General features: G+C 38.2%; 1 protein-coding gene across 1 annotated transcript in view; it reads right to left on the minus strand.

Moving 5' to 3' along the window:
• Positions 1 to 994: 994 nt before the first annotated feature.
• LOC130804678 (protein TIC236, chloroplastic) overlaps positions 995 to 15041 on the minus strand; it is a 39548-nt gene continuing 25501 nt past the window's right edge. Inside the window, exons 15-23 of the mRNA XM_057669209.1 lie at positions 13424 to 13489; positions 12788 to 12919; positions 3688 to 4509; positions 3324 to 3604; positions 2900 to 3156; positions 2539 to 2777; positions 2266 to 2457; positions 1900 to 2172; positions 995 to 1519 (exon numbers count right to left, since the gene is read on the minus strand). Of these exons, the coding sequence (XP_057525192.1) occupies positions 1373 to 1519; positions 1900 to 2172; positions 2266 to 2457; positions 2539 to 2777; positions 2900 to 3156; positions 3324 to 3604; positions 3688 to 4509; positions 12788 to 12919; positions 13424 to 13489 (2409 nt within the window). The 3' untranslated portion in view covers positions 995 to 1372. The remainder of the gene's footprint in view (positions 1520 to 1899; positions 2173 to 2265; positions 2458 to 2538; positions 2778 to 2899; positions 3157 to 3323; positions 3605 to 3687; positions 4510 to 12787; positions 12920 to 13423; positions 13490 to 15041) is intronic.

Here is a 15041-nt window from a genome sequence, read left to right on the forward strand (position 1 = left end):
CTCAATGATGCACTAATTTCATCGGTTTTAAACCCCCCCCCCCCCAATCCCTTCCTCAAATTCCAGTTTCGTCCTATACTCATATTTCTTATGTTTCTCCCAATCGCTTTGCTTCAATCACCACACAATTTAGAAATTCAAGGACTTTTGAGCATGTATCTGCTGTATTTGCTTCAATTGAGGTCAAAATGTTCTTGGTATAGGGTCAATTTTTTTGATTATTTTGTTCCTTTTTTATAAATAATAATGCTACACAAGTTGAACATTGTATGGATTTTCCTTTTTTTTTTTCTGCTCATTTTTGGGTCAATTTTTTTTAATTATTTTGTTTTTATTTTATAAATACTAATGCTACACAAGTTGAACATTTTATGGATTTTTCTTTTTTTGTGCTAATTTTTAGGTCAATTGTTTTGGATTATTTGGGATTTTTATAAATAATAATGCTACACAAGTTGAACATATTTAATATATATTTAATATAAAAAAAAAAAGGTCCTCCAGAACCGCGGGTCCGGGTCTGGGTATTTTTCCCAGATCCGGATCCGACCCGAATCTGACGGGTTCAATTTTTTAGGACCCAGATCCGTGAAAACGAATACGGATCCGGGTCGGGTCCAATACTCATTGCCATCCCTAGCTGTGACTAATAGCGAACAAGCCCTTCCGTTAGACTCGGACAAAAAACGCTTATTTTGAAAATTAAAATTTTACAAACTTAATTATTTAATTTTTCTTAATTATAAAAGCTCTTTGGAAATTCAATCTACAACTTCGTTTTCGATTTTCACCATCATGAATACGAATCCAAACCTAATTAATTTGATTTTTGAATTTTCAATCGAATTCCAAGCCTAATTTAAAAATCATCAAATTATTTTTCTCATTGTGTTTAGATTTTACTCTTAATAACATTCACCCCTAACAGTTGCCAACACAATCTCATAAGAATTAAATGACAATGTTTAGGAGCAAACATAAAATAACTCTTCACTAGCTTGAAAAAGCATATATAAGTAATTAAATGAATGATATATTCATATACACAAAATCAATCACCAACATACAAAATAGTTCATAAGCACTTGTTCATCAGCTGGATAGTGTTACAAATCCTAAGTTCCTAACAAAAATCCAGAAAAGAGAGGAAATGGGGTGGGGGAGCTACAAGGCATCATCTATGAACAAAAGTTTCATTTTGTGTACAAAAAATGGTTCTATGTACAAATTTTAATTCCTACCCGATGCACAATTCTTGATTTTTCGTGGGCTGGAGTGACAAGGGACGCATCAAAAAGTCTCGTAACGACTGAACTTGTATTTCTTACTTCCAGCAGACAATCGAAAACAAACTATTGATAGCCAATGAAGCTTAATCCTGTGATGTGGTAGAATATTCAAAAAGAAGTCGTTTTGATGGTGCAGATTGTAGCAGCACTCTTAAACGGCTAGTAAGCTGGTATATTAAAGTCCACTGCATTGCCATTTCCGATTCCTTCATTTGTCGAACAACTGAAGCCTGAAAAAGCAAAGCATTTCGCAATATTACACAACACGATAAAAATAATTACACAAGACGATCAAATCTCTAAATTTTCTTAGACCCGAAACTCTACCCCCCCTCCCCGCCACACACACACACCAGGAATGTACATTCTTTGTGTTTGCACCAAAAAAATAAATCACTTTTATTAAGGGGTCAATTTAAGAAATCATCAAAAAAAAAAAAAAAAAAGAACTTTTAGTTAAATGTGATTTTGATAACAGCCAACAGGTAATACAGAAAATTTTAAATTTCACTTGCTAACTTGAAACAATTTGTTTATTATTTTGGGACCGCAGAAGAAAATGGAAGGTGACATTTGTAGACGGGCGGAGTAAAAAGGATAGCAAAAACACCTGTAGTCGTTTGCCAAGTTGAACTTCGACTTCAGTGCCAAATGATAAATTGCTGGCCAGAGACTTGAGAGGATCAACGGTGGGATCAACAGACAGCAGACTCGGGATTTGTGGTGCATAAACAAGCCTCCATCTAGCATGCCCAAATTCACCCTTCCCTTCTATTCTTGGCATTAAGGTCGCGAGCGTTGCAGTCGCGAGCTTCTTGAGTGCAAGCTGGCCGTCACCTTCCAAAATTGACTCTGCCAACTGGCTTTCAAAAACTCTAGCAGCCTGCAGAAGGAGGGAATCAGGCATCAATTCTGAAAAATTGGACTGTCCGAGAGATACACGACAAGTAGTTAAACAGAAAAATGCAAGAATCACCTCTGTTGGAGAAAGAACATCCTGTTCAACAGATCGCGTAGATGTCACAACCAACTTTTCATGCCAATTACTAGCCCGACCTTGAATCCTGAATTGCCACTCTGAACCAACCAGAGCAAGGTCCAATGTCGGATCCAATCCATTATCAGGCTCAAATTTGGCAACATTCAAATGCTCTCGTTTAAGCCTAAACTGAAAGTTGAAATGTATATATGAGCAGATTCCGCCGCATACTATAGCCAAATTGACGTTAGAAAAAAAATTGAACTTTACCTGTGTTGCAACAAGATTAACATCACCATTCTCGAAGGTAAGAACTCCTCTAGGTTTAATCAGTTTAGGATGGGCAATACCATTCAGCTCTACCTCCCCGCTCACAGCAAAATCCAATATCAAGGGATAAACCATTTTCAATTCTGGTCCAAGAACAAGTTTTAAGTTGATCAATTGTAGATCTAATTGTGGTTTTTTATTTACTTGCTCAGTTTGCTTCCCAACTTCAGCTTGTTTTCCTGTCAACATAAGAGGTAAGTGAGATACTAGGCTAAAAAAAGAAAAAAATCAAGACGTTTAGGCCTGGGCTTGCTCATGAATTTGATTAAAACTCTGATCAAATGAACATGGTAATAGTTACCTAAGGGTTGCAAGAAGCTTGAAGTTGAGATAACAGGTTCGGCACCAAAAAAACGTGAAACATATCTTGCAGCAACCATTCGATTAAAAGTATCCTTTGGGAGTCTTGTTTGATTGGAGGGCAATCTATTAAACGGAGCAGTTCCGCTACCCTTATCGTGCGGCAAATATGCTTCTCCTTGACTTAGCTTTATATTGCCAGATATACTCGGTTGCAATATAGATCCAGTTATTTGTAACTGAGTATCAACCTGTCCACTATAAGCCAAAACCAAAAGGCCAGTCATCTTCTATTTATGATAATAATTGTTGAAGAACTGATTAGACTTGCATTACAAACAATACTTCACATGAATGTGGAATACTCATCCCCACTTTGAGTTAAAAAAGACAAAAAGCAATGAGGTACAGCTACAGGTACCTACCTCAATATATTTTTGGCCCTAACTTCCAGGACTTCACACTTCAAGTCAATCTTATCATCAGGAGAAGCTTCAGCTGATGTAAGCGGAAGATTTCCTTTGAGTAGTAGCTTTCCTCGTCTACTTACCCTACTTTCCAAAGAGCTGATGCATAGGCGATTGGATTTCACAAGAACTCTACCGCCTAAATTTGTAAGAGGTTTACGAAGTACTGGTGATGATACAGATGCCCTATGGAAAGTTGCAGATCCATCTAGCTCTGGTCGTTCAACAGTGCCTCTCACCTACTTATTCGAAACATATCACTACATTAGAGATGCAATTTAAACTAAATGAGATACGAAAACGAAAGATTGGAGAAACAAACCTGAAGAGTAATTTCTGCATTGCCATGAAGCCAGTCCGCATGAGGAGACAAAGCAGTTAATAACAGCATCCCCCCATCTTTTATGTCAGCATCAACTCTGACTTCTCCAGCATCTAATAAATTCCAGTTCAACCCCTTCAAACTCTCAGCAAGTTGGATGTCCCAACCATCTTCATTTCTGTCCCTTGATGCTTTTTTTTCAGCATCACCGTCGTTAGATTCTCTGCCTCTATTCTTAGCCCAACCTGGAGTCCAGCTTGTTCTGCCACTATTCGTAACTTCGTCTTCTTTTGAAATATTGTTGTTCGCAAAAGTTACTGGAATGCTTCCTTGAACATGAACATGACCATTTTGAACAATAGGTTCAAACTTGGCATTGAAGAGGAAACGACTTCCTGAGGTCAAAGAAGCAACTACTTCCGCTCGACCAAGATCTATACCACCAATAGCGCCATCCAGGAGTCTAACTTGAACATCACACTCTGGTTTCAGGAGATTGCCTCGTAGATCCCCCTCCATGTGAAGTATACCTTTCACTGGAGCTAAGAATTTTCTCAACGAAACAATTGCATTAGTGGTTGAAGATTCAATCACCTGCACAAGCATAGGTACTAGACTAACAGGAAAATTCAAAACGGCAAAATGAAGATTTGTCTTTGGTCCCAACAATGTCCCATCAGCATGAATGGTAGCATTGTCCTTCTGGATAAAAATCTTCTCAAGCCGTAAACCATCATCATTGCTGTATGCACCAATTGCTTGAACACGCTGGGTCTTATAAACTCCCCATTCCCAATCATCCCCATGGAAATCAAATTCTGCCTGTCAAGTACACCAAGTTAGCTACTTATTGAAATGAAATGCCTACAACTCTAGTTGAGAGTCTCGTGAAAATGCAGGCATATATGAATCTAAGAAAAATTCACAAGGTAAGAGAAAAGATAAAATATAACACGAAATATGAAGCAGCCGAAATCAAACTTCAATGGAAGCAACATTTCAAAATATATAACATACCCACCAAATGAAAGAGCAATCATTCTATATACAACTTGGCCCATCTCCACAAAAAGACAAAAATATTGTTGTTCTAGACACTCATCATTCTATTTACGAAGTCGGTGCTAACTTAATTTCAACCCCCCCTTTTTATTTTTGAAATTCAAACTCCAAAATTTTATTTGATTAAGCCTCAAAAATAGAAACTAGCAATGCATGGAAGATGGAACTGAGCAAGATAATTATCAAAAAAACTCAGGAATGGGGTTAGTTCAATAGTTATGTCGATTCTCGATGGTGTTAATGAGTAGCTGTTTCTGGATTTTGCATTATAAAGTACTATATTGAAATAGCTCATTAACTAACATGTACTTGTTGAACTGGCAAATGACGTTGGCTACCAAGGGTCAATCAGAAACAATATATATGTTATCACTAACAAGGTTACGGTTGTGCATCACCAACCCCAATCCAAAAACCCACTCAAGTTAGAGTCACTTGATGAATTATACATTAAAAGAGAAGAATCAAATATTCCTAACCTCAGTAAGGTTTTAACTAATCTTGCAAATGCAAGCTAACAATCATAAAGAACATAGGTTTGAAGATAAATAATTTTAGTTGAAAATAATTGCCAAAACCTATACAATGTTAAGAACTTTGATGAACGATAATAATTTCAATGAACTAACAAATGTTTGATAATGTAAAACTTGCAAAAAGGACACAAAGATCTAAGGAGGTTCACCCAATAATGGCTACGTCCTCCGTTGTGTGTAGTTTCTTGTTTATATTATTTCAATGGAGTAAAACACTCTTATAAATCAAGTATTACAATTGAGTAAGAGATAAAACAATAGGCTATGTGTTTGGCTTAGGGGTTGTGTTTGATGATGCTCTTGGAAGAGTATGAGAACTCTATAGTACTAAGCACACTCAATGATAATTGCTCACTTAATACATGCTTAATGTTGAATAATGAATGAGTTGAAACAGCCCCAAGGATTTGAAAAGACAAAAACATCATCCTAGGCGTATCAAAGGAACCGCTCGACCAGAACAGAGGCTCGCTCGATCGAGCGAGCTACAGGCAGCTTCTGGATACATTCTGTTTGTTCGCTCGACCCACCCAAGAGCTCGCTCGGTCGAGCGACCTTCAGTATCCCTTGACAGTTTCTGCTTGAGCAAAGCATCTTCCAAGACCCTTTGCACTTCTTCATTAAACATCATTAACACCAATAACTCCCATGATTACTTCACCAAAATAAATCACACTTAAACCCTACAAACATTAAGTTACTCACTTTAATTCTCCTATTAACCAATGCCATAGGATTCCATCCCACCAATTCCATTCATGAATGCATACATCAATTTTGTGCACTCAAGTCACACTATTCATAACAATCTCTACCTTTACTTGAGTTCACCCATGTCAAAGCATTCACCAATCCGCTTCATCTTACAAGAATATAAACAAAAATAACATACACACTTCAAATGCCCCAAAGGGCATTTCTTCAAGCAAGGAGCTAGACAAACCAAGTCAACCCACAAACCAAACTTGGTTGTAGGCAATGCCATTGTCATCATGTCGGCCGGGTTTTCTTTAGTATCAATTTTCTTCAAAATCACCCTTTTGTGCTCAACTTCATCCCGGATGAAATTATACATAATGTTAATGTGTTTGGACCTTCTATAAAATGTATTTTGATTTCTAGCCAAGTGAATTGCACTTTGACTATCACAATGCACACTTACCGAACACACCTTACTGCACATCTCACCAACAAGACCTTTGAGCCACTTTGCTTCTTTGAATGACTCGGCAACTCCTATGTACTCCGCTTCGGTTGTTGAAAGAGCAACCACATCTTGTAACGATGATTGCCAACTTACCGCCGAACGATGTGAACACGAATCCACTTGTGGACTTTCTATTATAAAGATCACCTCCATAGTCCAAGTCACAAAACCCGGTTAGCTCGCTTGAATCCTTCTCATACATGAGACAAACATTAGAAGTATTTTTCAAATACCTTAATAACCACTTAAGTGCCTCCCAATGTCCCTTCCCCGGATTAGACATATATCTACTTACCAAACTCACCGCATGAGCTATATCGGGTCTAGAACATACCATGACATACATCACACTACCAACGACACTAGTGTACGGGGTTCTTACCATTTGCTCTTCTTCCGCCTTTGTTTGTGGGCACAACCTTTGGACAATTTGAAATGAGAGGCAAGAGGAGTAGACATACCTTTAGCATCATCCATGGAGAAACGTTGCACAACTTTCTATATGTACTTCCTTTGGCTAAGGTATAAGACACCCTTAGCCCGGTCTCTCAAAATCTCCATTCCAAGAATCTTCTTGGCTTCACCAAGATCTTTCATATCAAATTCACTTGAAAGCAACACTTTCAAGTTCTCCACCTCAAACAAAGAACTACACGCTACCAGCATATCATCAACATATAAGAGCAAATACAACAAAGAACCGTCTTTAAGCTTCTTATGATAAACACAACTATTATAAGAACTTCTAAAAAAATCATGTGAAATCATGAAAGAATCAAACCTCTTGTACCATTGCCTTGGCGATTGCTTCAACCCATACAATGATCTTTTCAATCTACACACATGACCTTCTTTAACGGCGACCTCAAAACCTTTTGGTTGCTTCATAAAAATTTCCTCTTCAAGCTCACCGTGAAGAAACACCGTCTTTACATCCAATTGATGCAACTCCAAATCCTCCATCGCCACCAAAGCAAGTAGTGTCCTTATAGAAGAGTGGTTTACTACCGGTGAAAATACCTCATGAAAATCGACACCCTCAATTTGAGAGTATCTCTTTGCTACTACCCTTGCTTTGTAGATGGGAGGAACTCCACTAGAAGGACCTTCCTTCCTCTTGAATATCCACTTGCACCCAACAATTTTCTTTCTCTTTGGTGCTTCAACGATATCCCAAGTTTCATTCTTTGCAAGTGATTCCATCTCTTGCTTCATGGCTATCGACCATTTGCTTGAGTCATTTGAGGTCATAGCCTCCTTGTACGTACTTGGTTCATGTAACCCTTGAACTTCACTAGCAATGTTGAGAGCATATGCAACATAATCACACTCTTCATTGTACCTCCTTAGAGCCACGATCTTCCTTCTTTGCCTAGTTGTGGACAAAGTAGGAGACCTTTGTTGAACATCATCATCATCATCAATTTTATCTTCATCAATATTGAGAGGTTGAACCTCCACTTGTGCATCATTATTTACAACATTATTAATGGGCTTTTCTAGACTAGAGACTATCATGTTATTTTCATCAAATACAACATCTCTAGAAGTAATTGTTCTTTTTGACTCATTACACCACACCCTATACCTCTTTAGACCCACTCCATATCCCACAAAAATGCATTTTCTAGCCCTAGGTTCTAACTTTCCATCATATACATGAATATAAGCCGGACAACCAAAGACTCTAAGACTAGAATAATTTACCGGAGTGTTGTACCACACTTCTTGTGGTGATTTGAATTTCAAGGCGGTATGAGGTGAGCGGTTGATCAAATAACATGCCGTAGCCACCGCTTCGGCCCAAAATTGCTTTCCCAATCTGGCTTGGTTTAGCATACACCGAGCCCTCTCTAACAATGTTTTGTTTATCCTCTCCACAACACCATTTTGTTAAGGACGCCCTGCACAAGTTCTATGTCTAACAATACCTTCACTAGAACAATATTGAAGAAATTTATTATCAACAAATTCAAGACCATTATCGGTTCTTAAGGTCTTGATGCTCCTACCGGTCTTTTTCTCAATCATTTTCTTCCATTCTAAGAAACATCAAATACTTTATTTTCGTGTTTAATGAAGTAACACCAAACTTTTCTTGAGAAATCATCAATGAAGGTCAACAAATAATTACAACCACTAAGGGAGGGCTTTCTTAAAGGCCCCCACAAATTGGAATGAATATAATCTAGAATTCATTTAGTGTTGTGTATGGCGGGTTTGAAACTAACCCTCCTGTGTTTCCCATAAACACAAGGTTCGCAAAACTTTGCCATCAAATAAACCTTGTTTAGAAATTTCAAACATACCTCTTTCTCCCATGTGACCAAGTCTCAAGTGCCAAAGCTTTGTATCATGATCGGGCATTGTGTTTGGATAGTCGAACCTTCAAGAGCATACAAACTCCCATTCAACTTTCCCTTCATCACCACAAGTGATCCTCTATCAACCTTCACGACTCCACCTTCACAAGTGATTCTACACCCGATTTTATCAAGAGTACCCAAAAGATATGAGATTCTTTTTCAAACTCGGAACATACCTTACATCGGTTAAGGTTTTCACCATCCTATCAAATATTTTCATTTTTACGCTCCCAACACCAACCACCTTGCATGTTGTGTTGTTCCGCATGGTCACATTTTCCACATCAACACTTTCAAACGTTTGGAAGAAAGTTTTGTTAGGAGTCATGTGGAATGTGCACCCCGAGTCAAGAATCCATTCATCACTATCTTTGTACCCATGCGTGGCAACTAATACACCACTATCATCACTATCATTCACGTAACTTGCATCGGCATTGCTAGTTCCGTCCCTAGCCCCATCATCATATGCATTTTTCTTTTTTCATTTCCAACAATCGTACTTGATGTGGCCTTTAAGCTTACAATAGTTGCAAGTCTTAATTTTGCTAGGCCCCCGTGACTTCGATCTCCCTTTACCCTTGTTTCCACCCCCATCATCAAGCTTGACTTCTATGTTTTGTAAATCCATAACAATGGAATAAAACTCATCTAATTGAGGTTTTAAAGGTTTACCTTCCTCCAAGCGTAGATCATAGAGTCTACTTTTCAAAAGTAGCCTATTGGTAACACTCTTGGCCATGTAAAGTGATTTCAATTTCTCCCATATCCCCTTGGTTGTAGTTTCTTTAACAACCTCTCTTAGCACTTCATTGGAAAAGCATAATTGAATTGCCAATAGTGCCTTTGAATCAATCTCTTCCCATTTCGCCGTGGTCATTCCTTCCGACATCTTGTCTACACCATCAATGGCCTTTTGCACACCATTTTGGATCAAAATGGCTTTCATTTTGACTTGCCATAAGCCAAATTCACACTTCTATCAAACTTCTCTATGTCAAGCTTCATTGTAGACATGTTTCACCAACTACAACTTCTAAAACACCGTAATAACAACTTGGCTCTGATACCAATTGAAAATAATTGCCAAAACCGATACGATGTTAAGAACTTTGATGAACGATAATAATTTCAATGAACTATCAAATGTTTGATGATGTAAAACTTGCAAAAAGGACACGAAGATTTAAGGAGGTTCACCCAATGATGGTTACGTCCTTCGTCGTGTGTAGTTTCTTGTTTATATTATTTCAATGGAGTAAAACACTCTTACAAATCAAGTATTACAATTGAGTAAGAGATAAAACAATAGGCTATGTGTTTGGCTTAGGGGTTGTGTTTGATGATGCTCTTGGAAGAGTATGAGAGCTCTATTTATAGTACTAAGTACACTCAATGATAATTGCTCACTTAATACATGCTTAATGCTGAATAATGAATGAGTTGAAACAACCCCAAGGATTTGAAAAGACAAAAACAACATCCTAGGCGTATCAGAGGAATTGCTCGACCCACCCAAGAGCTCGCTCGGTAAAGCGGCTCGGCCAAGCGACCTTCAGTATCCCTTGACAGTTTCTGCTCGAGCAAAGCATCTTCCAAGACCCTTTGCACTTCTTCATTAAACATCATTAACACCAATAACTCCCATGATTACTTCACCAAAATAAATCACACTTAAACCCTACAAACATTAAGTTACTCACTTAATTCTCCTATTAACCAATGCCATAGGATTCCATCCCATCAATTCCATTCATGAATGGACACATCAATTTTGTGTACTCAAGTCACACTATTCATAACATAAGTCTATTGTAACACCCCGGCCCCTCGGACCGCTGGTGACTACTCTTGGAGACTGTAGACTAGCCCCACAAACCAACACAAGTCTTTCCAGCGCACTTTGGCCTCACTCGTGCGCACCCAGGATAACTTCCCAGGAGGTCACCCATCCTAAGATTGCTCTCCACCAAGCACGCTTAACTGTGGAGTTCTTAGCAAATGGGCTCCCACGAAAAGAAGATGCATCTTGTTGATATGAGTAGTCTATTAATCTTTTTTCAAGCTAAATCTGGGGTATTACACTCACCCCCACTTAAGAATACAACGTCCTCGTTGGACCGTAACTTCAGGATCTTTTCCCCCGCTAGGTGCACTGAACACTATCAGCCACGGTCGCAGGGTTGCTCTGATACCATTTGTAACACCCCGGCCCCTCGGACCAGTCTACAGTCTCCAAGAGTAGTCACCAGTTGGTCCGAGGGTCCGGGGTGTTACAAATGGTATCAGAGCAACCCTGCGACCGTGGCTGATAGTGTTCAGTGCACCGAGCGGGGGAAAGATCCTGAAGTTATGGTCCAACGAGGACGTTGTATTCTTAAGTGGGGGTGAGTGTAATACCCCAGATTTAGCTTGAAAAAGGATTGATAGACTACTCATATCAACAAGGTGCATCTTCTTTTCTAGGGAGCTCATTTGCTAAGAACTCCACAGTTAAACGTGCTTGGTGGGGAGCAATCTTAGGATGTGTGACCTCCTGGGAAGTGTTCCCGGGTGCGCACGAGTGAGGCCAAAGTGCGCTGGAAAGACTTGTGTTGGTTTGTGGGGCCAGTCTATAGTCTCCATGAGTAGTCACCAGCGGTCCGAGGGGCCGGGGTGTTACAAATGGTATCAGAGCAACCCTGCGACCGTGGCTGATAGTGTTCAGTGCACCCAGCGGGGGAAAAGATCCTGAAGTTACGGTCCAACGAGGACGTTGTATTCTTAAGTGGGGGTGAGTGTAATACCCCAGATTTAGCTTGAAAAAGGATTGATAGACTACTCATATCAATAAGGTGCATCTTCTTTTCTAGGGAGCTTATTTGCTAAGAACTCCACAGTTAAGCGTGCTTGGTGGGGAGCAATCTTAGGATGGGTGGCCTCCTGGGAAGTGTTCCCGGGTGCGCACGAGTGAGGTCAAAGTGCGCTGGAAAGACTTGTGTTGGTTTGTGGGGCCAGTCTATAGTCTCCATGAGTAGTCACCAGCGGTCCGAGGGGCTGGGGTGTTACATCTATAGTAGGTTATTGGTCATTGGCATGAAGAAAATTTTTTATTTATCCAATCCTAAACGGTATACATCAATACCCACAAATTATCACTTTCTTTGTCAACAACACTAAGGGTCAGGGTCCACGTCTAAATTTATCAAACCAAATTCGACTTTTGACCTTAATAATATGTAGCAAAAGTTTAATTCCTTTAGTTGATACCAAATTAAATTTTACAAAATTTCATCGTGACCCACTTAACATATACTCAATTGTCCCCCTAAGTTTAACTATTCCTAGGGATAGGAATAGTTGGAGACATCGGATTCACACTCTAGACTATTAATAATTTCTTTAGTTGTCTCTTTTGTCCTTATGCCTTAATTAATGACTTGTCCTTTTGAACTTTTTAATCAACGCTTCTATTATATTATCCCATCCCTTGTTTTGCCAAATGTTGTTTTTCTGTAGGTAGTTTTGATCTTGAGGCAACAACGTTAATCACATTCATCTCTATGCAAGACTCTCACCTTTTGGGGGTAAAATCGACCGCTTTCCTCCAGTACTCCCTCTCAAGAAAGTATGGGTATGGATTGTCTGTCACCTTCCCTCACCCAGACCTTGTCTTCGAGCAGGATATTGGGTTGATGATGATGATTTCTCACTATGGATTTTCTTTGGTTTTTTAATTTTAACATTGTACAAAGTTGCGGTAAAAAAAATTTTAATTTAAGTTGTGAAAAAGATATTAGACCCATTTTCAAACCTTGACCCTACATATGTGAATCCACAAATGTTAGGCTTTGGATCTAGGTCTTATGAGATTCGACCCATGACCATCCCTAGAAAAAATTGCACACGATTATTCAGGTAACATACAACAAAGGTTTAGTGTACGCTACCACTGTATCACCATTGCCACCACCACTTGCATCAAGGGATCCATGCCAGTGGCCTTTGAGTTCCGACAATCCAGGTAGACTAATATCTTCAGGTATAACTTCATCAGATGGAGTATAATCCAATCGAATGACCTGAGAGTTCAAACTAGTCCAGCATTAAGTTCTGTTAATAGTTTTACATGATTCCAGAATTATTCAAAATGGACCTACATATGTAAAATGAACACATTATACACTCAAAACATGGACGTTTTTATTGCACCATTACGTTTAAAAACAACACTCAATTTGTGATAAAACATAATCAGATTTATAATGCTTATAAGTCTAAAGTGAAGAGTGTAAGTAAAATAATAAAAATGGCACCATAAAATGTAGATTTTGATACTGAAAGAAAGTATACAAAACAGAACCACAATAGAAAATTCAGCACATGGTACCAAGATTTAAAACCTATAACTAATCTGGCATTCAACGAACTGTATTGCTTTAGCCCAAAAACGAGATCACCTTTAAGCATGATCACTGATTAGTATTTAAAGAAAAAATCATTTATTGACACTAATCTGTATCCAGACCATCTTTTTTAGCTTCAAAAAATGGGCACATGTTTGGAAAAAAAAGAAAAAGAATTACCTCAAGAAGTTCTTGGAGATTTCCAGCACTTAAACCCACTGTTTGCAAGCTTTTCATGAAGAAGTCCTGCAGACACATTTGAAAGAGGGGATTACTTTGGATATGTCAGTGCCTGTGACCGATTTGAAACAGTTCAAACTATGCAAGGTACTGATCTTGGAATTCATGAGGCTAAATAGTCCCAGAAGTTCTAGAATTCGTTGATTATACGACATGTATAAAATAGGAGGAAATCATCTGTTACAAGGGATATGAAAGGACATGATGCATATTTGAGGAGCTTAAAAAAAATACAACTAGATGAAACAAAACATATAGTGGGAACCAACTACAAGGCTAAATACTTCCTTTTCACGAGTGGAGTAATAAGATCGAACATAAAAAGACATCAAGTGGGTGTGAACAACTATTATATCATCACCTAAGCCACGACTAAGACTAATAGCAGTTCAAATTTATGCATGGGGCCGAAATCAACAATACCCTAGAGCCTGTAAACATAAATTACTTGACTTGGTTACAGGTGTTTGGCATAGAAAAAGTTTCCAGTTTGCCAAAATCTAAAAACTTTGCTAAGTGGCAGGCCTAAATTTGGACATGGACAAGAAGACACGCCATTAATTAAAATCTAGACAAGGTGCTCCATTGAGCCCTCGAGTTCAAACAAACACATCCCTTGGAAGATAATTTTTAAAGGAATCTAAGCATTTTTCAATTTTGCAATATATGGTTGTAGAAGATATTATAGGGTCGAATTCCTTCAATAAGTACTCTAAGTCTCAAAGTGCTCAAATGTTTCAAAGAATCATGGTCCAAAAATGCACAATAGAAGGTTACGACGAAAGACATACACCTATTTCCTTTTTACAAGTTGGATCCAGAAACAAAATATAAAATACCACTACCGGATATAAAAATCTCATAACGACACGTTCGGTTTGGAACAAGGAACATGAACGGAACAAAGAATACAACCTAGATTGACTTGGTAACAATTGTGTACGAGATACATAATGTAAATATATTTGAAAAAAAAATTAAACTAAAATGACTTTTGCTTTAATAAATTGTTTTTAAATGGAATTTTTTTTAGTTTTCTAGATTTTATCTCGTTTTTTCCTATCTTCTTTTTTCTTTAATTTGTAAACGAAGGCCAAAAACCTTTTCAAAAAGGTCTTCTACACCGGGACGTCACCATGAGTGATTTGTGGTGATTGGGGACGAACGTTCTTGGATCACGGAACGTGGTACGTTCCATGTTTCATGTAACTAGAATGTAGTGTTACTTCTGAAGCTAAGATAGATGCAAATGGATACCATGTTTCAAATTACCTAATTATTTCCTTCAAGAGGAACCATTTAGGAAAACTTTGAGGAAGAGCAACAAAAACATTACTACACATGTACTGTATTGCCAACCGTAGGCCCAATTAAGCATAGTAAAAGATATTACTACATAGATAAGATACCAAATGATTGTTTGACCTATTTTATAGCTTCAACAACAAATGCCTAGCTTCTATTAGTGTTGTTCATTTCATAGATCAAGAAAAAAAAAAGAACGACCGTATATAGTACGTAATATCAAAAACAAATCTTGTTGAGAAGATAATTCACG

Source organism: Amaranthus tricolor, chromosome 17 (assembly GCF_026212465.1).
Source record: "Amaranthus tricolor cultivar Red isolate AtriRed21 chromosome 17, ASM2621246v1, whole genome shotgun sequence".
Lineage (NCBI taxonomy): Eukaryota > Viridiplantae > Streptophyta > Magnoliopsida > Caryophyllales > Amaranthaceae > Amaranthus > Amaranthus tricolor.